Source organism: Phacochoerus africanus, chromosome 8 (genome assembly GCF_016906955.1).
Source record: "Phacochoerus africanus isolate WHEZ1 chromosome 8, ROS_Pafr_v1, whole genome shotgun sequence".
In the NCBI taxonomy this organism is placed as follows: domain Eukaryota; kingdom Metazoa; phylum Chordata; class Mammalia; order Artiodactyla; family Suidae; genus Phacochoerus; species Phacochoerus africanus.
This window is the reverse complement of record NC_062551.1, coordinates 168,401,684-168,428,010: the sequence shown is the minus strand read 5'-3', so window position 1 is coordinate 168,428,010 and position 26,327 is coordinate 168,401,684. Positions and strand designations below refer to the sequence as shown.

The 26,327-nt window shown below is 47.4% G+C and overlaps 1 protein-coding gene across 3 annotated transcripts in view; it reads right to left on the bottom strand.

Annotated features, from left to right (window-relative positions):
- Positions 1-5,636: 5,636 nt before the first annotated feature.
- The window catches only part of FOXJ3 (forkhead box J3), a 138,816-nt gene continuing 118,125 nt past the window's right edge, over positions 5,637-26,327 (bottom strand). For 2 of the 3 annotated variants that reach the window (XM_047789525.1, XM_047789526.1), the window contains 5 exons: positions 22,850-23,266; positions 19,468-19,569; positions 18,672-18,863; positions 8,844-8,951; positions 5,637-8,583 (listed from right to left, as the gene is read on the bottom strand). In XM_047789525.1, the coding sequence (XP_047645481.1) occupies positions 8,468-8,583; positions 8,844-8,951; positions 18,672-18,863; positions 19,468-19,569; positions 22,850-23,266 (935 nt within the window). In that variant the 3' untranslated portion in view covers positions 5,637-8,467. The remainder of the gene's footprint in view (positions 8,584-8,843; positions 8,952-18,671; positions 18,864-19,467; positions 19,570-22,849; positions 23,267-26,327) is intronic. The other variant, XM_047789527.1, reaches the window with a different exon arrangement.

Sequence of the window (26,327 nt, the reverse complement as noted above, 5' to 3'; positions counted from 1 at the left end):
TCCGATAAGATTCCTAGCCTGGGAACCTCCACATGCCGCGGGGAGCGGCCCAAGAAATGGCAAAAAGACCAAAAGAAAAAAACCAGGAAGAGGGGACTTCCTGTCATGGCTCAGCGGTAACGAACCTGACTAGGATCTATGAGGACGCGAGTTCAATCCCTGGCCTTGCTCCGTGGGTTAAGGATCCGGCGTTGCTGTGGCTGTGGTGTAGGCCAGCGGCTACCGCTCCGATTAGACCCCTAGACTGGGAACCTCCATACACCACGGGTTCGGCCCTAAAAACACAAAAGACAACATAAGGGGAGGGGGCAAGGGCCTTTTGCCCTTTTCCTGGTGACGGGGAAGCCGGCGAAGGGGGTGCGTGCATGGGAAGAGCTGGGATTTAGAAGGTCTGCCCGGGCCTTGGTGTCGGGAGCGGACCGTCGGGGCGCGGCAGCCGCCCGGGGCCAGGAGGGCAGCGGTGCACTTGGGAACGCGTGGGTCCCGGCCTGTGGGAGAGGCGTGGGCGCAGCCAGGGAGGTAGCTGGGTCCTTGGGACCTTCCACGTGCCAGGGCCCTGCTGGCTGCCTCCGTCTGACTTCTCACGGCCCCTCCGTCCCCACTTTGAGGGATGGCCTTTCATCCCATTTTACAGACGAGGAAACCGAAGCTCAGAAAGGGCCATGTCTTGCCCAAATGCAATTCTAGATTCTTCTGAGTCCAGCATCAGTGTTCTTTCTATTGCCTCATGTTTTGCTGTTTTGTTGTTTTGTTTTTCCTGGCTTTGAAGCCAGCAGGGGCCACGCTCCACCGCCAACTGGCAGCTCACAACGGACCGGCTTCTGGCCCGGCCAGGAAGCTTGGGCGACCTGGGGGCAGAAGCAGGTGTGCATAGACGTGGGCCTCCAAAGGGCCACGGGCGGAGGGGCAGAGACCGGGCAGGGCCAGGACGTAAGGAGAAAAGGCAGGGGTTCATCCGTGCGGGACTCACGGGCCCCGATCTTGACAGCTCCTGGGAACCCAGCTCTGTCCCAGGCAAGCGTCTCCGAGGGCCTGGGCCACTGGGGAGGCTCGAGTGGCTGACAAGGCGAGGGAGGGAGGAGGCAGCCTGGGCCCAGTGTCGCGCCGTCTCCCACCCTCCCTCCCGGCAGAGTGCTTCCACTCCGGTCCGCGGCTTACAGTCCCTCGCAGACATGCCAAGGCGCACGCCGCAGTCACACCGGTGACCCAATCACACCGCCAGGCACAGACACACGCGCTCACACACACTGACACCCAGTGCTGTGTGCACACGGGACCGCGTGCAGTCACACCAGCACCTGCAGTTACCCTGACTGCCAGGACACACACACACACAGAGCTCACGCGCTCACACACTCGCACGCAGAACCAGAGGACTGTTCCCAGGAGGGCGTCTGTCTGTGCTCGTCACTGAGGCACAGAAAGCGTGGGACGTGTCCTCTGCTGTCTTTACTGCCACTGTCTGGGACAGGAAGTGGCCTCTCTGACCTTTCGGGGGCTGCATCATGAGAGGGGTGGCATTCACCCACAGTGACGTCAGCGCAGGCCCTGTGCCAGGGTGGGGTGGGTGGGGCGGGGTGGGGTGGGTGCGATGACGGGTCCTGAGGGAGGTCAAGGGCGCTGGGGGGGGCGGAAGGGGCCGTGGGCCTCGGGGCGAAGAGCAGCCCGCAGCGAGGCGGCCCTGGGTTCCCATCCCCTCGCCAGCCGCTCGCTGGCTGTGACCTTGAGCAGATGACTTCACCTCTCTGAGTGGCAATGTCCAGCCGTAAAAGGGAGATAATGACACCCACCTCCAAGGCAGCTGGGAGTGTGCTTACTCAGACCAGGGCTGGCAAAAACCAGGCACAGGGCCTGGCAAATGGTGGCAATAATCATAACGTGCACGGCGACCGCAGGAGGCGATGGGGCGGGGGCGGGGGGCGCAGCGCCAGGGCTGGGAGGACAAGGGCAGCCGCCCGCCGCCCAGGTGCGTGGCTGGCCCGGCCGCAGTCCTCCCCACACCTGCCTCAACGAGGCATCGACCCGTCCTAGCAAAGCAGCGCCTCAGGAGACTCAGAGCTGGGGTGGATGGCGGGGCGACTGTCCCCCCCGACCTCGGAGTAGGTGGCCGTGGGCCTCAGGAGGGCTGGGCAGCAGCTCAGAGGCCCCTCTGCAGTGGGACCCACCAGGATGTCCACTGCTGAAACCTAGAGAGGCTCCTCGACCCCCTCCAGCAAGCCCTGATGCGGGAGCAGATTCGGAGCGCTGGCCCCTGGGGTCCCTTCCCGTCTGTCTTTAGGAGCCCCCGGCTCTGGGGGCTGCGGAGGAGGGATCACAGCCCCGGTGGTGAAGGACCCCTTCCAGGGTGCACAGCCGGCAGCCCTGCGCCCTCTGGTGGCCTCTGATGCTCACTGGGGCCGCACGGCTTGGTCCTAAGGCCTCGTCCTCGGCCCGGTGGGGACTGAGAGCGCGGCGCAGTGCAGGGTGTAGACACTGGGGCTGGATGGCCTGGACCTGGAATCCCAGCTCTCCGGCTCCAGCTCTCATCACCTCTACCCCTTATGAGCTGACGGCCCAGGACAGGTGACTCAGAGTCTCTCTGCAGCTCAAGACTATTCACTTGCAGTAGGTTGATGACAACAGTAACTACCACGCAGCTGATGTGAAAGGCAGATTTGATCACCTCCATCCAGCACCTGGAACAAGGAATATGAAGCAACAAGGAATACAGGGCGGCGGCCCCTCCCTGGACTTCTGGGATCCGTGTCGCTCCAGGGCACGGCTTGAGGGCTAGGGTCCGAGCAGCCCTGGCCTTGGGTTGGACTCTGGCTCTGGTGCGGATGTGTGCTTTGCAAATGTTGACTAGTTGTTTTATCACGTGGAGGGAGAGACACAGGGAATTAAGTCCAGAATTTTCTGGAAAACCTTTAGGAAGGCAGCGTGTTAGGATACACATGGCATCTCAATAACCCCCACGCGGCCACTTGCCCTGCTTCTTGGTTAGTCTTGCATCCAGGGCAGTGTTGTACAGAACATGGCATCTTTATCCACTGAAAGGACACGCGGTGGTGAGACGCTCGGGGGCGGAGAGCTGCAGGGAAGCAGACATCAGCTGCGGCCTCGGGTCTGAACCCTCCCCCCACACTCACCGAGGGCACGTGTTCATCACGGGCGTACCTCAGTTTTCAAATGAAGGTTTCCACTCTTGGAGATCCCTCGATGGTGCAGCAGGTTAAGGATCTGGCATTGTCACTTCTGCGGCTTTGGCACAGGTTTGATCCCTGGAACTTCTGCAGGCCTCGGGTATGGCCAAAAAATATATATACGTACTTATTTACATACATTTGCATATATATGTATTTCTATTTTTCCTCTTTCTGGCCAAGACTCTGTGTGTGTGTGTGTGTGTATTTTTTGGTCCTTTTAGGGTTGCACCCGCGGCATATGGAGGTTCCCAAGCTAGGGGTCAAGTCAGAGCTGTAGCCACTGGCCTACACCACAGCCGTGCCAGATCTGAGCCACCTCTGGGACCTACACCACAGCCCACGGCAATGCCAGATCCTTCACCCATGAAGCGACGCCAGGGATCGGATCTGAGTCCTCATGGATACCAGTCGGGTTTGTTACCCACTGAGCCACAACGGGAACTCCAAGGTAGGTATAATTAAACTCGCTGCTTTGATCGAACGGGAACTCCAAGGTGGGTATAATTAAACTCGCTGCTTTGATCGAACGCCTTCAGGGTGCCACCCGCTCCCTCTCTGAAGGGTTTCCTTCTCTGTAAGACGGAGCAATAGCTGCAGGGACCACTCCCACAGCAGGTCCTTGTGCCCATTAAGTAAGACAATGCGGGTAGGAACTTTAAATCCCTGACAGGGAGAGACATTCCCCACTTCTCCCTCCCCCCAATGTCCCCCCCAACTAGATGCGTGATTAAGCGAAAGTCACTTCCCTCTCGGTCTCCGTGTTCTCAACAGCAAAGTGGGGTCCTCTATTAGATGATTTCAAAGGCCCCTTCCAGCTTGAGGCTTTTGAGGTAGTTCTGTGACTCTGGGGCGTTTCGATGCAGTCAACCCTTCCACCAAGGCTGACACTCAGGACTGGTTAGTTCCACAGGTAAAGCCACATCTATAAAGAGCAGCCCTTAATACATGGTAACGCGGTAAAGCCTGAAGAATTAGACACGCATCTTTACTCTTCTCACGTGATCAGCTCAAAGGTACACTTCAGCTGGGCCTGAATCAGCCCCAAGTGGCCAGATCTAACTGTGCCCTACTACAGTCCTTCAGAGGCGCTGATTTACATGTGACAGGAGGAAAGCAGAGCTCCTCCAGGTCCTCTCTCTCTCTCTCTCTCACACACACACACACACACACACACACACACACACACACACACACACACGCGTGCGCGCGCGCTGGGTGCGGAGGCACTATCGCTGCCCTTTTGGAAGGCAGTGGGGGCAAGAGGAAAGGAGCTTTTGGCCGGAATCACCCCAGGTCCTCTCCGAGCTATGAGCACTTGGGCAGGTTAACCTTGCGCAGCCTCGGTGTCCCATCGATAAAACTGCACGGAACAGGTTAACCCGACGGGGTTGTCGGGTTAGGTTAGAAAGAGCCAGAGGTCTTGGGCAGGATCACGGGGTTGGCGGGAAGCTCTCCCCTTCGTGAGACAGGCTGCAGCTTCGAGTCCACTTCCACCAGGGTGGTTGGTCTGCCCATTGTCAGCCCCCCGCGCCTGTTTCCGCATCATTCAGGTCGGGACAGCACCGCTCATCTCATAGGACTGCTCGTCCTCGGTTCTTAACTAGCAATCCATCGATCGCTTCCCATCCGCCAGGCCAACCTAGCTTCCGTGCCCGGCTCAGAGCAGCAGTGGAAGTGGAAGTGCCTTCTCCTGTCTAAGACCTTTGAAGACACAGTTCGAAGAGCCCACGCCCACCCCGAGGCTTTCCTAAGCGAAGGCTCCAGCCTCAGCTTGACCTCGCGGCATGACCTAACTGCTCCCCCCCAGAGCCTGGCCTTGCCAGGGTGCACCTTCGTTGTAGCTTCACTGGGCCGGGGAAGTCTGCACCCCCGCCAGAGAGCAACTGGGGTTTCTCATCTCTGGGTCTCTCGTGGGAAGGCCTGACGCAGTATGGACGCAGCCCATGTTAAGAAGTTCCACTTTCACCTTGGAAGGAGCGTTCTTGGAAGGCAGTGCTGGGGGCGAGACTGGGGTCTAAGGCGAGTCCTCCAAGTAGGGAAGGTGTCAAAGCCGTTGGGCTCAGAGGATCCGGATTCAGACCCCGGCTCTGCCACTCGCCAACAAAGGACCTGGGGTGGCCACTCCCCTGCGCCTCTCCCTGACACGCGAGCGACGAGGGCAACAACACTTGGCACAGCACCTGGTGCACAGAGTGTGAGTACTTTGCATGTTCCGGCTGCCGTTTTAAATGCCTTAGTTAATTTAATCCTCCACAACTCTAGGAGGTGTTACTCTCCTCTCAGCTCTGAGATGTGCAACACATAGCAACGTGACCGTTCCGAGGAGCAGCACGTGGGACACGATCCCCAGGGCCCCCAGGGATGGCTGACTGCAGGCTCTCTGCATCCGGACAAGCTCCAATCTTGTTCCCTCAACTGTGGCAAATGACTCAGACCAACTGGTGTTGTAAATAGAGTTAACATGATATATTTATTTTAAGTGCCATTCATGCATATCACTGGCAGCAACAATCCTAATGACACTTGGAATATTTCTTTACAGCACTAAACAGTTACAAAGAATGGGTGCCGTTATGAAATCGTGCAATAGCAAAACTGTAGAAACATTAAAACACTGACTGTCCAACAGCAGTACAGAGAGCAGATTGTGTTTGCACAAAAAGCCAATGCGTTTTCATCACATATATACAATATAGATATGTACACATCACCCTCTGAATGAACAATATCAAAATACTCTATTCCATTTGAAATAATCCCCAGATTGATCCCCTCCCACTTCAAAGGACATCGGAGAGACATGTATTTACAAGAACACACATGAATACATTGACATTTCAGAAACTGCCACAAATGCCAGTCGGATTATTCTCCTGGACAGAGTACCCCTGTTTGATTATATGCAGTTATGATTCTTCCCCCCAAAGGTCTTCAGTCAATTTAAGCCCAGGACAGACCTTGCTCTGCATGAGCATCACCACTGGGACGGACGCACTGCCTCACCAGGTAGCCCATCTGGCTGGAGCCCACTGAGAAAGGCCTGTCCTGGGCTCCCCGGACACCACGTGCATCACAAGGGAGGGATGGGTCTGGCTGGAGGCTCTGCCCCCAGGGCCATTCATGCTAAGTTTAAATTCTCACAAAAATATTGATCACTGCAGATCAGTAAATGATTTGCCAAATGGGAAATGAGCTTCACACAATTTGTAGAGTCTTCACCAGTGGTTTCTGCTGGAGTCACTCAGCACGAGCAACTGCATTCTAATACCAAACTGTTTAAAGTGCACGCTGCTATCCACACAACGGAAAGTTTCACAACAGCTATTTGGTATCTAGAGAACAGTGACTTAAGCAGACTACTGAGAACCACCCCCCCTTTGCAAGCCTTTACTCTGCAGGCTGCTATCTCATCTCACCTCGGATCCATCTGAGAAGGGCCTATTGGCTGCCTTTGCAGAATCTTCTGATATTCGCTGATCCAAGGGGCTGGAACTGAGCTTCCTTCTTCACGCCAAGCAAGGTCCCAACCACAGGAACATAAAGCCCTTCCTTTCTCCCCAGCTCGCCGGCCTCTGCCATGGTTATAGCTTCCCAGTGATCCATTCAAGGCCGCCCTCTACTAAAAAAATACCCACACGCATCCACAAGCACACACACGTGCGCACACACACACACCACACACACACACACACAGACTCTGTTTAGTTCAAGTCGAGATTACTCAACCACGGAATCACTAAAGGGTAATTAAAGTGACTTAAATAAGCTTGGCTGATCAAGACCAGAGATGCTAAAAAGCAACCAGTGAGCAGTTATTACTCCTTGATTTGATGGAACATACTGTTTCCTCACTAGAACTGGGAAAAAAAAAATATTTTTTTTTTTGGTCTAAAGAACAAATTCAAAATCTCTTCATTTAAAAAAGAAATCCCATTTCTAGAAAACTAAGACAATCAATCCATGCAAAGTAACTGTGATATGGTATAAAACAAAACAAAAACAACTAACAAGAACCCCGAAGAGGCAGGCTGCATTTCAAAGAAAGGACCCAAACGTCATGCACACAGGACAACAGAAACAGCAGGTCTCTCGACGGCAACTACGCTGAAGACGGAGGCAAACACAACCCACATGCGGCTCTACCCTCCTTTCAGTGTTTCCTAAACGGAAACCGAATGAGTGGGAAACTTGCTGTTCTGCTGACCAAGTGAACTCTGATTCAAATTCCAGAAAATCCTATTTAGCTAGTAAGTCTCAATCAGCAGGAATGCGAAGATAGAGAAATACACTCACATGGCAGAAGAGTAACGATAAAGAGAATGACACAATCTCTCTCTGATTGTCTTGTCTGTAAACTCTTATCAAGAAAAATAATTCTGTGCTTTCAGACACTGCATTTCTCCTCAATATACCCAACAGGCGTTGAGTATTCACAGAAGACAGCAATAAATATTAAAATAACACTTCTGAATAATAAATACATAAGTGAATGTGGAGACATTGATTTGTTTTAAATGCCAAGCGATGCCCAGCTTCTAAGCAAGCACACCTTTAGAACTGTCACACGATGTGGATTTCGAAAAGCAGCCACTGACAAAGTACAACATCGACTCTAGACTCCTCCAGGCATCAAAAAACATTCGGTCAGTTTTTGTGCTACCAGGAACCACACGCCCCTCTGGACTGTTTGGAGACTATCCAAGTCTGAGTTCTCCGACTTGCTGCGTAGAACTCAGCACTCCTATTTCTGAAAGAGATTAAATAAGGGGAACTGGGCTTTGAAATAATCTACGTCCTTTCAGCTGCCTCCATCAGTGAAAAGCATCCTGCAGAAAACAGCCTAACAAGGAACACAAACTCACGGTAACTGTCTTTTCCAGACATAATAATCCAATTAGAAAAAGCTGAAGCCTTTCGGTCGTTTTTGCACATGTATTTACACGTAGGCATCTATAAACTGCTGGGAGCAACACAGGCTCTGTCTGAAAAATCAGTCTGGCACTTGTGGTCGACATCAAACTGACACAAATACGCAAAAGCCGTTCAAACCACACAACAGTCAGGAGCTACAGAGGGCAGCTGGCAGGGAGACGGACACGCGGTACTCGTCTGGGTCAGATAAAAGCAGTACGCCATCCGGCTAAACTCTTCTTGATTGTCTTCAAAGAAACTTCACTAACATTGGTAAAATGGTGAGCGACGTTGTCTCCTCAACTGCGTCCCCAAACATCCCTCACCGCGCAGAAAGGTGGCACTGGGTCTGACGCCTCGGGAAACAAACTCTACACGATGGAATCCCAATCAAAGTCGTCCTGGATGTCATCCGGGGGCAGGGCACGCCGCATCTGGAAGGCTTGGGAAGGCATCACGTGCTGCTGGTTCAAGGCTCCGTGATGGCCTGGAAGGAAGGCGGCAACGTCAGCAGCGACGTGGGTAGAGGAGGAGGAAGACAGAAACGGAACACAGGCCGAACACGCGCACGCTTCCGAGACCCACCCGGGGGCCTCTGAGAGGCGGCGCTTAGGATTTCCGTTTTACAGGTCTTTGCATCCCATCCCTCCGAAACAGGGAGTTCACGCCTGCGGCAGCCTCCGTCACTGCCGGGACCCCTAAGGCCTTTCCCACTCTAAGTACCCACCACACCGCAGCCCCAATTACCTGCAATCGTTGTTCCTGGAGTGCTAAGTGCTTGTGGGATATGAGGATACCCAGGGGTTGGCATCACTGAAGGAGGGAGGTTTTGCCTGGAGTCCATGTACAGGTTTCCTAATCAGAATGAAAACAAGAAAGAAGCAAAACATATTACAAACAAGCATTAAAATCTAACTGCTACCTAAAATTAAATTAAGCAGGGAAAGAGAGGAAGAAAAAAAAAGGGAAAAAAAAATCACTCCTTTCAGATGTTAACACTCTACCAAAAGGGGGCGCTGGATTTTCAATACGGTGCCAGGCTGAGTGCAGGTGCCGGGCCAAGTGGAGGTGCCCTGGTACTGATCCTGGCAGAGCCTTGAACTCTCTGGAAGCTTCTAGGCAAGTCACGCCTGTTGCTGATGTAACGTACCTCACTGCATGCCAAGAGTATCTTCACCTCCATTGCTTCAGCTGAGCCTCCCTCTAAGACCACGACGAAGGCAAGACAGGGACGATCCCCATTTTATGGATGAGGAAACTGAGGCTCAGAAGGCGAAGCTGACCTGCCCAAAGACCCATCAGTCTGAAACAGCTACGGCTAGAATCCATTCTAACCACGGCTCTTTCCAGAAGAGGCTCTCTCCACTGCCCTGATCTTCTCAGCCTCAAAGCAGACCCAGGTGTGTCCTAGCTGATTAACGAAGTGACTACAAGTACAAAGTGACAGGAAAGAGCTGCAGAAGGTAAAAGCGCTACACCGAGCACCAGTGATTAAAAGTGTGTTCTCTGACGTGTGCAGATGGAAAACAGAGATCTCATTTAAATAGCATTTCAAAAGAGCATTTTTTTCTTTCTTTTTCTTCTTTTCTTTTCTTTGTCTTTTTGCCATTTCTTGGGCCACTTCCTCGGAATGTGGAGGTTCCCAGGCTAGGGGTCGAGTCGGAGATGTAGCCGCCGGCCTAGGCCAGAGCCACAGCAACGCGGGATCCGAGCTGCGTCTGCAACCTACACCGCAGCTCATGGCAACGCCAGACCCTTAACCCACTGAGCAAGGGCAGGGATCGAACCTGCAACCTCACGGTTCTTAATCAGATTTGCTAACCACTGAGTCATGACGGGAACTCCTCAAAAGAGTATTTCCAAAGATTCTTAAGTTAATATGCGTTCATTGACAGCAGCCATCAAGTATCAAGTATAAGAGCTCCAAAATGTTAATTACATCACGTCCTAATGCAAAACAGAAAAGAGGGAGGAGGCATGTGAGGGACCAAGATGGCAGAGGAGTAAGACGCAGCGCTCACCTCTCCCACAAACACAGCCCAAACCCACCTACAGGCGGGACAATTCTCACAGAACATCCGCTCGGCGCCACTTAACCTCCAAAAAGGACAAGAAACCCTCCACATAACTGGGTGGAAAAAAGGAGAGAGACGAGAGATAAACAAACAAAAAAAGGAATCAGGATGGGACCAGAACTCCTGAGAGGGAGCAGTGAAAAAGTAAAGGAATCTGCATCCCGGGAGGCCACCTAACTGAAGGGGAGATCAGCCGAGGTGGAGAGGGAACCCCAACGCCTTGAAGAAACGCACAGCAGCCGGACCGAGGAGGGCAAAGCAGAGGGAGCACTGGTACAACCGCTGGTACCACTGCCCCTGGACGGCACGGCCTGAGATGCTTGGGCGGGGCTGGGCGCCAAGGCTCAGGCTCTGGACGTCAGTTCTGGGGAGAGGACTGGGGCTGGCTGCGTGGAGACAGCCTGAGGGACGAGGGAGCAGTGTGCCACAGCTGAGGGAGCGTGGGGGGGAGGCCTAGGCCTGCAGGAGAAGCAAGGTGCCATTGCTGGGGGCGGTGAGAGGACGTGGGGCAGGACAGCCATAGGAACATCTTTCTCTGTGCAAGCCCGGGCGCTCGGGTGGCGGGGCACCTCTCGCGTGGTCTATGGGAGGCAGGGCACCTCTTGTGCAGGGTAAGGGCAACAGGGGCCAGCTGCCACAGCCATCTCAGACCCCAGAGGCCGGCGTGGCCCGCCGCCACCAGTGGTCCGTGAACAGGGACCACCTGCGGCCCCAGTCACCTCGGGGCTGTGCAGAGGAGGACACTGCAACAAAGCTGCACCCACGCACGGTTGCTCTCACTCCCCTGAGCGCACACAAGCCCTGCTGCTGCCACTGCCAAAGGCTCTGGGCACCACCTCAACCTATCTGAAGTTACGGCCACTTCCCTGGGCCCTGCAACCAGGAGCGGCCTGCGTCACCTCCCCGTGGGTGCTTGCCACTGTCAAGGGCCAGTAACCAGGCACTGGCTATAGGTCCTGCCCATTGCCTCCATCTGCCTGGAAAAGATGCACAGGCCAGACGCCAGCAGGCCCCTATCGAGAGGATAACAGCCTGCACACACTGAGGAAAGAGACGGCAAGCATTCAAACCAAAAGCAGCCCTCGTGCCAAAGAAAAAACCATAAGCCCTCACAAACTACCCAGGGTGCCCTCACATACAAACAGCCCTCCAGGTCTACAGCAGTGGTTTTCCCTAAACTCAAGAGAATTAAGAAAAATATACACAAAATGAAGAAGCTCAGGTACCATTCCCAGTTTGAAGAACAGGAGAATTCCCCTGAAGGAGCAAATGATAAAACTGACCTCTGCAGTCTAACAGACACTGAGTTCAAAAAGGGGACAGTGTGACTTCGGAAGGAGTTAGGCGCGGATGTGAAGGAATTAAGAAAGGATGGGAAGAGTAATGCATATTCCTTTAGAGAGGAAACTAGGAAATATGAGGAACCAAGAAAAATTAGATGCAAGCTGAGTTAAAGGCACTGAAGAGCAGAGTGAGCAAAGCAGAGGAAGGGCTACGTGGCCAGGCTGGGTGGGCGGGAAGACAGAACAAGGGAAATCACCCCGTCAGGAGAGCAGACAGAAAACAAAGGAAAAGACATGAAAGCAATGAAAGAGATCCATGGGAAAATACAGAGCAGGCCAATCCACACACACTAGGGATTCCAGAAGCAGAAGGAACGGGGGACTGAAAACACATTTGAAGAAACTGTGGCTGAAAACTTCCCAAACTGAAAGGAGACAGACACTGAGACACAGGAGGCCCAGAGGCCCCAGACAAGGTGAACCTGAACAGGCCCACACCAAGACATGTTATAACTAAAATGGCAAAAGTTAAAGATAAGGAGAGGATTCTACAGGCAGCAAGAGAAACACAAAGACTTAATTATAAGGGAACCCCCATAAACATTACAGGCCAGCCAGAAGAGAGCAGAAAAATATATTCAAAGTTCTAAAAGGGAAAAATTTGCTGCCTAGAAACTCTACCCAGCAAGAATATCATTTAAAATAGAAGGAGAAATAAAGCATTTCTCCAATAAACAAAAACTAAAAGAATACAGCAATACTAAACCCATTCTAAAAGAAAAACTGAAATGTCTCCTCCAAATAGGAAAGAAGCATGAAGCTACAGGATGGAGGATCACCACTGGAAAGCAACTGCCTGCATAAGCCCGCACACAGATCTGAAAGGGAAACAAACCTGCTTGTAAGAGTGATGATAAACACAAGGAACAGCAAAAGGATGAGCACGAGGATGTAAAAAAGGACATCAAACTCACAAAATGTGGGGAAGGGAAGAGAGCAAATCCACACTCTTTTTTTTAAAGAACGTGTTTGAGCCCATATGACTGTCAGGCTAAAGCAAGCAGTTATAGGAAGGGGTTAACATACTTAAAAAACAGGGCAACCGTAAGTCAAAACCAAATGACACATTCACAAAAGCTAAAAAAGAAGAGGATACAGCATAAAATAAAAGGAAATCATCCAACCAAAAAAAGAAAGGAACAAAAGAGAAGCATAGAATCAACTGGAAAACAAGGTTTAAGATGGCAATAAATACATATTTACCAGTAATTGGCTTAAATGCCAATGGACCAAATGCTCCAATCAAAAGACACACAGTGACAGACTGGACAAAGAAACAAGAGCCTGCAATATGCGGCCTTCAAAAGGCACATATAAGCTGAGAGTGAGGGGATGGAAAAAGATATTTCATATGAATGGAAAAGACAGGAGAGTGGCAGTTACAATATCATATCAGACAAAATAAGACTTTAAAACAAAGGCCAGGGAGTTCCCGTCATGGTTCCGTGCTTAATGAATCTGACTAGGAATCATGAGGTTGCGGGTTCGATCCCTGCCCTTGCTCAGTGGGTTAAGGATCCGGCATTGCCCTGAGCTGTGGTGTAGGTTGCAGTCGAGGCTCAGATCCCGTGTGGCTGTGGCTGTGGTGTAGGCCGGCAGCTACAGCTCTGATTGGACCCCTGGCCTGGGAAGCTCCATGTGCGGAGGGAGCGGCCCTAGAAAAGGCAAAAAGACCATTAAAAAAAAAAAACAAAAAAAACCCAAAAAAAAACAAAGGCCACAAAGACAGACAACGGACACTATTTAATGATAAAAGGATCAATTCAAGAAGAGGCTATCACACTCGTCAATATATATGCTCCTAATACAGGAGCACCCAAATACATACAACAAATACTAACAGACATAAAAGAAAAAACCGATGGGAATACAATGACAGCAGGAGACTTTAACACCCCACTCACATCACCGGACGGATCCTCAAGACAGAAACCCAGTAAGGCAACAGAGATCCTAAATGACACAACGGAACAGACTTAATTGATATTTTCAGGACATCACATCTAAAAAAATTAGAATATATATACTTTTCAAGTGCACATGGAACATTCTCAAGGACCGACCACATACTGGGGCACAAAACTAACCTCAACAAATTTAAGAGAGCAGAAATTATTTAAAGCATGTTCTCTGACCACAAAGACATGAAAGGAAAAAAAATGAGAAGAAACTGACTACATGGAGACTAAACAACACGCTATTAAAAAACCAATGGGTCAAGGAGGAAATCAAAAGGGAAATTAAGGAGTTCCCATCGTGGCAAAACGAATCCGACAAGGAACCATGAGGTTGTGGGTTCGATCCCTGGCCTCGATCAGTGGGCTAAGGATCTGGCATTGCCATGAGCTGCAGCATAGGTCACAGATGTGGCTCGGATCTGGTGTTGCTATGGCTCTGGTGTAGGCTGGCAGCTACAGCTCTGATTAGAACCTTAGCCTGGGAACCTCCATATGCTGCTGGTCCGGCCCTAGAAAAGACAAAAGGACAAAAAAGGGGCGGGGGGGGGGGGGGGGGGGGGAATTAAAAAATATCTTAAGACAAATGACAATGAAAACACAACCATTCACAATCTATGAGATGCCACAAAAGAAGTTCTTACAGGGAAGTTCACAGCAATATAGGTTTTCCTCAAAAAAAGAAGAAAAATCTCAAATCAACAACTTAACCTATCACCTAAAAGAAAAAGAACAAACCCCTCTCCCCCAAGTCAGCAGAAGGAAGGAAATCATGAAGATCCAAGAGGAAATCAATAAAATAAAGATTCAAAAAAAAGAAAAAGAAAAAGGAAAAAAAATCAATAAAACCAAGAGCTGTTTCTTTGAAAGGGTAATAAACAAAATCGACAAACCTCTGGCCAGACTCACCAATAAGAGAGAGAGAAAGAACCCAAATAAACAAAGTAAGAAATGGAAGAGCAGAAATCTCAATGGCTACTGCAGAAATACAAAAAAAAAAAAAAAAAAAGAATACTATGAACAATTTTATGTCAACAAATTCGACAACTTAAACAAAACTGAATCAGGAAGAAATAGATCATTTGAACAGACCACTCACTAGAAATGAAATTGAATATGTAATAAAAACACTCCATACAAACAAAGGTCCAGGACCAGATGGCTTCACAGGTGAATTCTACCAAACATACAAAGAAGAAATTCTACCCATCCTTGCTAAACTTTTCCAAAAGGTTGAAGAAGGAACACTCCCAAAAACATTCTATGAAGCCACCATCACCCTAATGCCAAAATCAGATGAAAATACTACCAGAAAAGAAAATTATAAGCCACTATCTTTGATGAATACAGATGTAAAAATTCTCAATGAAATTTTAGCCAATCGAATCCAACAATACATAAAAAAGATCACACACCACGACCAAGTAGGATTCATCTAAAGTTCACAAGGATGGTTCAACATATACAAATCAGTCAACATCATACACCACATTAACAAAAGAAAAGTCAAAAACTACATAATCATCTCAGGAGTTCCTGTTGTAGCTCAGTGGAAACGAATTTGATTAGCATCCACAAGGATGCAGGTTTGATCCCTGGACTCGCTCAGCGGGTTAAGGATTCATTGTTGCCATGAGCTGTGGTGTAGGCCGCAGACACGGCTCAGATCTTGCTTTGCTGTGCCTGTGGTGTAGGCCAGCAGCTGCAGCTCTGATTCAACCCCTAGCCTGGGAACTTCCATATGCGGTGGGTTCAGCCCTTAAAAAAGACACCCCCCCCCACCCCTGAAAACTACATAATCATCTCAACAGATCCAGAAAAAACATTTGTCAAAATCCAACATCCATTCATGATTAAAAAGCAAAAACAAAAACAAAAAAACTCTTACCAAAGTTTGGTAAGGTATGTATAGAGGGAACATACCTTAACATAATAAAAGCCATTTATGACAAAACCACAGCCAATATAATAACTTGACAGAGAAATGCTGAATGCCTTCCCACTAAAATCTGGAACAAGACAAGAATACCCTACCCGCCCTCACCACTTTTATTCAACATAGTATTGGAAGCCCTAGCCACAGCAATCAGACAGGGAAAAAAGAAATTGAGGGAGGGAGGGCGGGAAGGGAAGGAAGGAAGGAAGGAGAGAGGGAGGGAGGAGAAAAAAGGAAGAAAAGAAAGAGAGACAGAAAGAAAAGTTATCCAAAATGGAAGAGAAGAGGTAAAACTGTCACTATATGCAGATGACAAGATACCACATACAGAAAACCCTAAGGACTCTACATAAAAAAAAAACTACTCAATCTGATAAATGAATTCAGCAAAGTAGCAGGACACAAGGTTAACATTCAGAAATCAGTTGCATTTCTGTACACTAATGAAATATTAGAAAAGGAGTATAAAAATACCTTTTATTTTACATATATATATGTATTTTATTACTCAAACGAATTTTTTTTCAAATGAATTTCTCACATCTGTAGTTGTATAATGATCATAACAATCTGATTTCACAGGATTCCCATCCCACAGCCCAAGCACATCCCCCGCCCTAAAAAACCCCTTTTAAAATCACACTACAAAAAATTAAATACTTAGGAATAAGACTCCCATGCTGAGAACTGTAAAGCATTAATAAAGGAAATTAAAGAGGACCCAAAGAAATGGAGACACATCCCACGCTCCTGATTTGGCAGAACTAGCAATGTTAAACGGGACAACTATCCAAAACAATCTAGAGAGTTAATGGGTCCTATCCAATTACCTGTGATATTCTCCACAGAACTAGAACAGTCCAAAATTTATATGCAACCGTAAAAGACCAGGAATCGCCAAAGCAATCCTGGGGTGGGGGAAAGCTGGAGGCGTAATTCCCCCAGACTTCAGGCAATATTACAAAGCTACTGTAAGCAAGACAGTGTGGAGCTGGTACAAAAACAGACATACAGACCACTGGAACAGAACAGAGAGTCAGAAAGACACCCAGACAGTCAATTTGACAAAGGAGGCAAGAATACAAAATGGGAAAAAGACAGTCTCTTCAGAAAGTGGTACTGGGAAACTGGAACACACCCTCACGCCATGCACAAAAACAAACTCAAAATGGCTCAACGACTTAAACATAAGACACCATCAAACTCCTAGAAGAGAACATAGGCAAAACATTCTCTGACAAAACAGACAAATGTTTTCTCAAGGCAGTCTTCCAAGGCAACGGAAATTAAAACAAAAATAAATAAGTGGGACCTAGTCAAACTTACAAGTTTTTTGCATGGCAAAGGAAATCATTTAAAAAAAAGGAAAAGACAACCCACAGAATGGGAGAAAACAGTTGCAAATGATGCAAGCAACAATTGCTAAAACATACAAACAACTCATAAAACGCAACAACAAAAAAACAACCCAATCAAAAAATGGGCTAAATAGACATTTAGCCTAAATGTCTAAGAACTAAACAGACATTTCTCCAAAGATGACATATGGATGGCCAGTAGGCACATGAAGAAATGCTCAAGATCACTATTAGAGAAATGCAAATCAAAACTACCATGAGATACCACCTCACACCAGTCAGAATGGCCATCATTAACAAGTCTACAAATAACAAAGGCTGGAGAGGGTGTGGAGAAAAGGGACCCCTCCCACACGGTTGGTGCGACTGTAAATTGGTACAGTCACAACAGAAAACAGTATGGAGGTTCCTCAGAAAACTGAACATAGAAATGCCATATAATCCAGCAATTCCAGTTCTGGGCATCTATCCGGACAAAACTACAATTCAAAAAGACACATGCACCCCTATGTTCACAGCAGCACTATTCACAATAACCAAGACATGGAAACAACCTAAATGTCCATCGACAAATGAATAAATGAAGATGCTGTACATACACACAATGGAATACTACTCAGCCATAAAAAGAACAAAATATTGCCATTTGCAGCAACATGGGTAGAACTAGAGATTCTCATACTCAATGAATTAAGTCAGAAAGAGAAAGAAAAATACCATATGCTATCATTTATAAGTGGAATCTAAAATATGGCACAAATGAACCTATGTACAAAACAGAAACAGACTCATGGACACAGAGAACAGACTTGTGGCAGCCAAGGGGAAGACAAGGGAGTGGGATGGACAGGGAATTTGGAGTTAGTACATGCAAACTATTACATTTAGAATGGATATGCTTGGAGTTCCCGTCGTGGCTCAGTGGTTAACAAATCAAACTAGGAACCATGAGGTTGTGGGTTCAATCCCTGGCCTCGTTCAGTGGGTTAAGGATCCGGCATTGCCGTGAGCTGTGGTGTAGGTTGCAGACGCAGCTCGGTTCCCGTGTGGCTGTGTCTCTGGCGTAGGCTGGTGGCTACAGCTCCAATTTGACCCCTAGCCTGGGAACCTCCATATGCCAAGGAAGTGGACCTAGAAATGGCAAAAAGACAAAAAAAAAAAAAAAAGAATGTATACGCAATAAGGTACATCAAGGGAACTATATCCAGTTTCTTGGGATAGCCCATGATGCAAGATAATATGAGAGAAAGAATGTATATATATATATATATGACTGGGTTACCATGCCATACAGCAGAAATTGACCCAACAGTCAATCACCTATACCCTAATAAAGAAAAGAAACACAAAATTGCCACAGGCTCTAGCAATGCCACTTCTGGGTATACACCCCAAACAACTGAAAGCAGGGCTCTGAAAAGATTTGTACAAACATGTTCACAGCAACATTATTCACAACGCCTAAAACATGGAAGTTACCCAAAAGTTCATTAACAGATGAACGGATACGCTGTATATATATATATATGTGCACATATATACATATACACACACACCTAAAAATTTAAGATATTTAATTCTCATTTGATAACTTGAAAAACGAAAGATCACAAAGGAAAGTCAATTGTAAACAATAAAATAATAATGTAAATCACAGCAGGAGAAACACAGCCTCTCTATCTCAATGTTTCTAAGACATCCCTTAAATAAAAGGTATAAATGGACCACTGGTACCACTAACAACATAGCAAGAGACGCAGAGTCTCTTTACCTCCATTCTTCTACGACACACCTTAAATAAAAGGTATAAATGGACCACTGCTATCATTAACAACATCCCAAGTTGCCCCAGCTACTGAATTTCTTATGAATGAGAAAAAGAAAGAGGGAAGATCATTAAAGCCATACCTGTTCCGATGTGTTGGGAGGGTTTTGTTGGATGCATGGCACCATGGCAGACATTCTGCTGAACGTTACTCTGTGAGTGGATAAGGCCAGTTTGTGTAAAGAACTGATTAAGAGAAGAACAGAGATCAGCAAATTGAACCTGATCTAAAGACCAGTTCTTGAGATCTGCCTGTCTCATACTCTCCATCAAACCTATGAGGAAAGCATTAGAAACTCAGTTAGCATGGTTCTGCAAACACTGCAAGGAAAACAGCAAATTTTTTTCCTGCCCTCAAAATTTCCACTGGTAATCTTCTGCCCATGCAATGAAGAATGACATTTTTAAATTGCTCCAAGTCTGACTCCTTTTTTTTTTTTTCCAATTTACTTATTTTTGGCCAGTCTGAGGCATATGGAATTCCCTGGCCAGGGATCAGATTTGAGCCGTAGCTGCAAACTACTCTGAAGCTGTGACAACATCAGATCCTTAACCCACCGTGCCAGGTCAGGGATTGAATCTGAGTCCCAGAGCTCCAGAGACGCCACCAATCCCATTGAGCCAGAGCAGGAACTCCAAGCCAGACTCTTTAAAATGTGGTCAAACGTCGTGCCAAACTCTTGTCTGTGACCCCATGCTACACCAACTGGCCAGAAGACTTAATTATGAATTTTGCAAAGTGTGTTTTTAAGCATACTACCAACCGCAAAAGAAACACTATCTAAGGAGATGCCTATTTCCACTACAAAGAAACTCAACCTATTTGAACAGACAAGATCACGTGTATTTAGTTACAAGTCAGAAGGAACCCACACCCACCTTGGAACTGTGAAAGGTCTACATCCGACCAATTGACACTGCTGGCAATTCGACAGCTTTCTTTCAGCATGTCAAGTGTTGCATACCAATCATTTGAAACACCTGTAAAAATAACATTCACAATATTATACATCTTGGAGAGCAAAAGTCGGAGCTGGCCTTATTCATGAGACTGGCCGATCCAACTCCAGTTTTACAAATGGACTTAAACCCACTGGATCATGTGTCGGGGCAATCTGCTCTGTGAGACAGGCAGGAAAGGTATTACTTCTCTGCATTTTACAAGTGAATGAAATTGAACCTGGAGAGGCGGCATGACTTAGAGCGAGGTCTCTATGATGAATCTAAGCCTTGAAGCCAGGGTTTCCAAGCTCTGGTCTGGCAGCTTGCGAACTGCCACATCACTTCACAATGTCAAATCTAGTAACTGCTCTTTACATGTATATAGCACAAATAAATAACCAGGCAAGACAAACTATGCAAGTAAATATTTCCTGCTTTACAAAGTTTATTTTCCTACCTTGTTAGGACCTTAAGAGAGAGGTTCTTTGTAACTCAGAGGCAGGTTCACATTTAGAAGCAACACATATTAGAGCACTGACTTAAGGGAGGTAAATTAAATTATATAGCAAAAGATGTTTCTTACAAGGCAACCTTAGGAAAAATAAATGCCTTAACAGTCCTTCTGCCAAGGCACTGAGGAAAAGGCTGCAACTCCTGTAAGAACTGCTGATGAATCCAAACCAGGCCACTTCTAGTCCTCCGATATGACATTACCAGCAGCATGAAGACTCTATAGTCTGTATGCCAGCAAAGTGTCACCACTAGGGACGTGGGACAAGAGCTACACGCAGTGGGAGCGCTGAACAGAGGAAGAAAATCCTCCAATCAGTGACGGCTGCCCAAGTTACGCTGTTTTCAGGATCATCCATGGATAAATGAAGAACTAATAAAAAGGATTTTTTGCAACATCACAGAAAATTCTCTATCAACTGCTGGCTACTGCGTTTACAAAATTCTGCCAATTACAGATTTTTTTTTAAATAAACAGTAAATAAGAGATAACATGACCCTGCCCTCAGGAAACTCATAATTGAAGGAGAACATTGTTGAGAAAAAAACATGCCCCAAATGAGCCACAAACATTCAAGTCTATCAGACTTTCAGATCCTCTAATAAATGCTAACCTGACAACACAGAATAAAGCAATGTCTGCAGAGAATGTGGCCGAGCAAACCCTGCCCACACAGTAAATGTCAGCTGATTTCGGTCCTTTTAGAAGAACTGGTGCTAAAGTCTGGCAGGCCAGGATATGAACGCCAGTGCCAGGCGCAGCAGCAGGACGCTCTTGAGAAAACTGCTTACTTGTTTGGGTCTGTTCAGTGTGGTACTCCCACTTGATTTGAGGGGACAAGAGGAGACAAGGTGTCCACCATGACCCTCAAGCAACCCGGTGTTCCCTCCACCCCTTCCCTGTGGAAAGACAATCTCCTCGGTCTGACTCATAAAATGAGAACTTTCTAATTCAAGGAGACTCTCGTCACACCCACAGCGACGACTCCGCTAATTCCCAGGTGGAACCTCATCTTCCTTCTCTGGCAAAGCTATCTTTGCCTAAGAGGCCCTAAGAGAACATCCCGGGTTGTTGCAATCCTGAGACTTAATGAAAAGAAAGGTGTGAACAGAGCACCAGATTTCCACCGACACCCAGTCTCTAGAGCCAGCAGCCAGTCCTCCAAACTGCACTCAGGACAAGCTTAACTTTCTGTAAAGAACACACTGGCATTAAGCAGCAGTAGCAGTGCCTGACATGAAGAGCTACGAAGGGGGGATATTACACACCTTTTTCTCTAGGCACAGATCTAGAAATAACATCAGGATGTTTTAGGAGATAGTCCATCCACGCAGGGACTATACCAAATTTTCCATGTTATTCTAGAACCCACCTAGAGTTAGGAACTGGGGAAACAAAACTGTTGAAAGAAACTTGCTAAATTCCAAATCCCCTGCTATGCGTTTTTGTACCTTATTTAATTCTCCCCAAAATCTTACTTTTTTTCTACTTTGGAAATAGTTTCAGAAAAATTTAAGATTTACAGCAACTCAGAATATAAGAGACAGCATGCATTATCTAAAGCTCATTTCCCTGACAATAAGTTGATGCCTAAAACAATGGTCAAAAAAAAATTTTTTTTTTTTTTGGTCTTTTGTCTTTTCAGGGCCACATCTGCAGCACATATAAGTTCCCAGGCTAGGGGTCAAATTGGAGCTATAGCCACCGGCCTACCCCACAGCCACAGCCGCATGGGACCTGAGCCTCGGCTCAGATCTGTGACCCACACCACAGCTCACGGCAATGCCGGATCCTTAACCCACTGAGTGAGGCCAGAGATGGAACCCGCATCCTCATGGTTGCTAGTCGGGTTTGCTAAGCACTGAGCCATGATGGGAACTCCTTTTTTTTTTTTTTTTTTGGTCCAACAATGGTCAATTTTTAACTGATGAATAGGAATTAGCCATCTACCACTTAGAAACTGTCCCTTCAAGATACCTATCTCCTTGGTGACATGGCTGTGTCAATGGACAGCCAGGAAAGCTAAGGGAAGGACCTGGGCTCTCCCAATTCCAGGAGGCCCATTCACCTTGCAGTCCTGGAATGCAGAGACTGCCTGGTCTGTGAGCAATACCAGTCAGGCGTTTCACTGGAAGCCATTAAGACCTATCATCATAAGAGCAACAGTTTTTTTTTTTCCTTAAAAACACAGCATGAAGAATGTTTTCTTCCTTTGCAATCTTTCATTCTAAACGAAATACGTGGTGTGAATAAGCAAAGAAAGAAAGAGTGGGAAACATTCCCTGAACACATAAATGTACTAGACGAGGCATTTCATATTTGAATTCTCCATGGGATCCTCACGCGGTAGAGCAGGGTTTAGTTTCTTTTGATAGATGAGAAAATAACAAGACTACAGCCGTTACTGCACCAAAGCTCACGAGAGCCATGATGTGGGTTCAAAACAGGTCTTTCAGACATAAACCTACACTCTTTCTTCCATCACACTGAGTAACAGCAGACTGCAGAGAGACCACGCATTCCTCTCTTCTTTCAAACGCTCACAAAACGCTTATTTTCCAGAAGGACAAAACAAGAGTTAAAACCAACACCTGCACGGGCTGCTGAGTTTACCCATGTTGCCACGATAAAACTCATCAAGACAATCTCCAGGTGAATCTAGGGATTGAGAAAGTTACAGCTACAGGATTATGGCAAAGAAAACACTAAGGAAGGCAGATGAGTTCTGGTAGGAAAAAACACATACGCTCCAGATAACAGGGCTCAATTCACGGTTAGCCAAACCCAAGTCCGGAGACAAAAACTTACCAGAATTACAGGATACCTGTTGTGGGGGTGGGGGGGCCTGATGTGCTAACGTCTGGTGCTGATGGTTCGGGTGGTGCTGCATGTGCTGATGTGGAGAGGGGTGCTGGGGGTGAGGAGACTGGAGCTGGCCGTGCTGCTGCGGGTGTGCTGCTGGGTGCTGGGGGCGCTGCGGATGCTGTGCTAAACCATGCGGTCGATGAGGCGGGTGTGGAGAGGGTTGTGTGTGCATCTGGGGGTGCGACAGTGAGACTTGTGCAACCGAGTTACTGCCCGTTGTGTTGAGACCACTGCCATGGCTGTTGGACAGACTGCTTTGGTTGCCATGTGGGTGAGAGCTCACTGTGCTGCTAGGAGAGTGCTGATAGGAACACGAAGTGTGGGACTGCTGGGAAGATTCGGAAGGGATGTTCATCAAACCTAAAAACAGAGAAAGCAAGATCATTCATGGTCAGCTTTGTTACACTGTATGACAAACACTTGCAAAATTATTTACAGAGCAAAAGTGTATGCTGTGAGGAAGCAATTTTGGTCCAGTTTTTTGCTGTTGTTGTTTTAATTGGTTTTGTTTCGGTCTTTTTAAGGCTACAGCCACAGCATGTGGACGTTCCCAGGCTAGGGGTCAAATTGGAGTTGTAGCTGCCGGCCTACACCTTAGCTCACGGTAACATAGGACTGGAGCCACATCTGCAACCTACACTGCAGCTCACTGCAACGCTGGATCCTTAACCCACTGAGCGAGGAAGGCCAGGGATTGAACCCACGTCCTCGTGGATACTAGTTGGTTCCATTACCGCTGAGCCACGACAGGAACTCCTGGTTCAGTTTAACAAGTGTTGATGGAACACGCACCACACTCTGGGCTCTGGGGTTACCAAGAAAAACCATCATTCTCTGCCCTCAAGCAGTTCGTGTCCAGTGGGAGAGACAGACACGTAAGGAGATTATGTCCAAGATGACACGTACTAAGGCAAAAGCACACAGAGCGGATACGGCACCTCTGTTTCTTGCCTGTCTTAGGTTAGGAAGGCACTGAAGATAGAAGGAAGCCTGCCTGGAAAAGGTGGTCTCTGGGGCGAGTCTTGAAAGAGGGGGAGGAAAGTGGGAAAGGTCACGTTCAGGATGGTTCCTACAGGTCTGAAGACTTCTGACAGAGGAGTGTGGAAATAAAGCCCAGTTATTTCTGATCTCTTTCTCTGACTACTCCAAAAACTTTTAAGTCCACGGTGGCCAGCATCCTTAAGACCAAGCAAAACAAAACCGCTATCTCCATTGTTCCTTTTCATCACCCTCCACCAGAGAGTAAGCATTCGCAGTAAGACAGCCACGGCTTAGCAAATAAGATTACATACATTGTTAATACCAGAAAAGAATGATTAAAATCTGCGCACTCCCATTTACACATCTGGTAACTCTGGAGAATTACTAATCTCTCCAAGCCACAATTACCTCAAATACAAATGGGTATGATAATAGCATCTGCTTCGCAGAGGTGCTGTCAGGACTAGATGCCGAGGGGCAGGGAGAGACTGCAGGCTGAGCTCAGTACACGTTAGCTGCTACTATGATGACAACTAGGCCAAAAGTGCCTGATGTTAAAAATAAGGCATGTTATTTAATAAATCTTAAGGCAACATGTGGTTCTACAGAAGTAGGATATGTTCTTATCTTAAAGGATAGCTTATACAATATTTTGCTGAACCAAACACAAAAAGTTTTATTAAATGAAAAATAAAATCCTACAGCATAGTGTCAGTCAATACAAGAATCAAACTTTTTAAACAAAAATAAAAGTAGTCTCACTTGTCATTAGGAGTAAAATTAGAGTACAGTGTAAGATAATCTCAAAACATACTAAATTAAGGTTTCATAGGTTAAAGAGTTTAAAAGTTCTTGCCTTACCCCTGAGAAAAATGTCATTTATAGGGAATCTAAAGGGTTAGTACAATGAGATGAACGCAAGCAGTTATTTCATTATCTGTTTCCAACAAGTCTTAACATTTTAAGAGGGAAACATGATATAGTCTATACCAACATTTTTTTTCTTTTTATGGCCACATCTGCAGTATACACGTTCCCAAGACAGGGATCGAATTGGAGCTACAGCTGCTGGCCTATACCACATCTACAGCAGTGCCAAATCTCAGCCACATCTGCGACCTACACCACAGCTCGCAGCAATGCCAGATCCTTAACCCACTGAGCAAGGCCCAGGATCGAACCCACATCCTCATGGATACTAGCCAGGTCTGTTTTGGCTAAGCCACAAATGGGAACTCCTATACCAACACTTTAAATCGCAAATTGTTTTAAAATAAAACAAAACACACTATCTTTCAGAAGTCCACATGCATGCAAACTGACAAGTGTAAAGCTGCTTTACTGGGAAGCCACAAAAAGAAGTCTGCTGGGTCTCCCTCTTATCTAACACTTCTGAGACCTCCACAAAAGCCAACAGCTCCAAAGAGAGCAACTGGAAGCAATGACCCAGTCTAGCCTTTTTCACTGTATAATGGAGATCCTACAGTCTAGAGAGGTGAAGTTAACTCAGACGCCTTTGTGGTAGAACCCGGACTAGAACCCAGAATTCCTACCAACACTCTTTCTCTCCTTTCATTGCGTAATAAAATAGCACTACAGGCTTCAGAAATTGACACCATTGTTACTTCAAAGCCAGTATTTTCCTACTATGATCAGCACAGCTGGATGTTCGGCAAAGTCTTATGTCAGGTTTTCTTTTCCCCTTTGGTACTTTCACAGATGGAAAACTTATCATCAAGGCAAGGACTTTTGTCTATTCTGTCTACTGCTGTGAACAGGTAAGCTCTCTGAAGTGGGATATAGTTAATCTGCCAAACAAAGCAGCTGGGAAATGCGTCAATAGTAGAGTCCCCAACAATTTCTGACCAGTGTTCTACAGGGAGGGGAAAGACAACGAGACACCATGATCCCGTCACGCGACGCATGAACATCACACCAGCCGCTAAGAGGACAGTAACACCTAACAGCAATGATCTGGCAGCTGGCTGAGAGGTAGTATCACCCCTAGTGTTCCATCTGGTGTAGGTATACTGTATAAAACGACGACTGTTACTCGACGCGTTCGGGTTTAAGTGCCACGCGTGCATTGCAAATGTGGTGCTACCATGTGCCAGCAGGGATCTCTCTGGTAACGGCAGTCAGAAAAGAAGAGCTAGGCACGTGGATCCCTGTGGGGCCACATTTCCCAGCCAAACACTTCGCACGCCAGACACCACTAGTTACGCGCGGCAGTCTTTCCGCGCGGCAGGTATGCAGCGTCAGAACTCCCTAACACAGAGCTCCAGGACACCGTCAGCGATCAAACGAAGCACGCGGGCGTGATGAAAATGTATCTGCCGCTGCTGTGCTATGATAAAAACACAGACGGACTACAGAGAAGGCGCAAAGAGCATTCAGTCCGGGTCCTGACGGTAACGCTCCAGGACTGAGGGAACGTGAC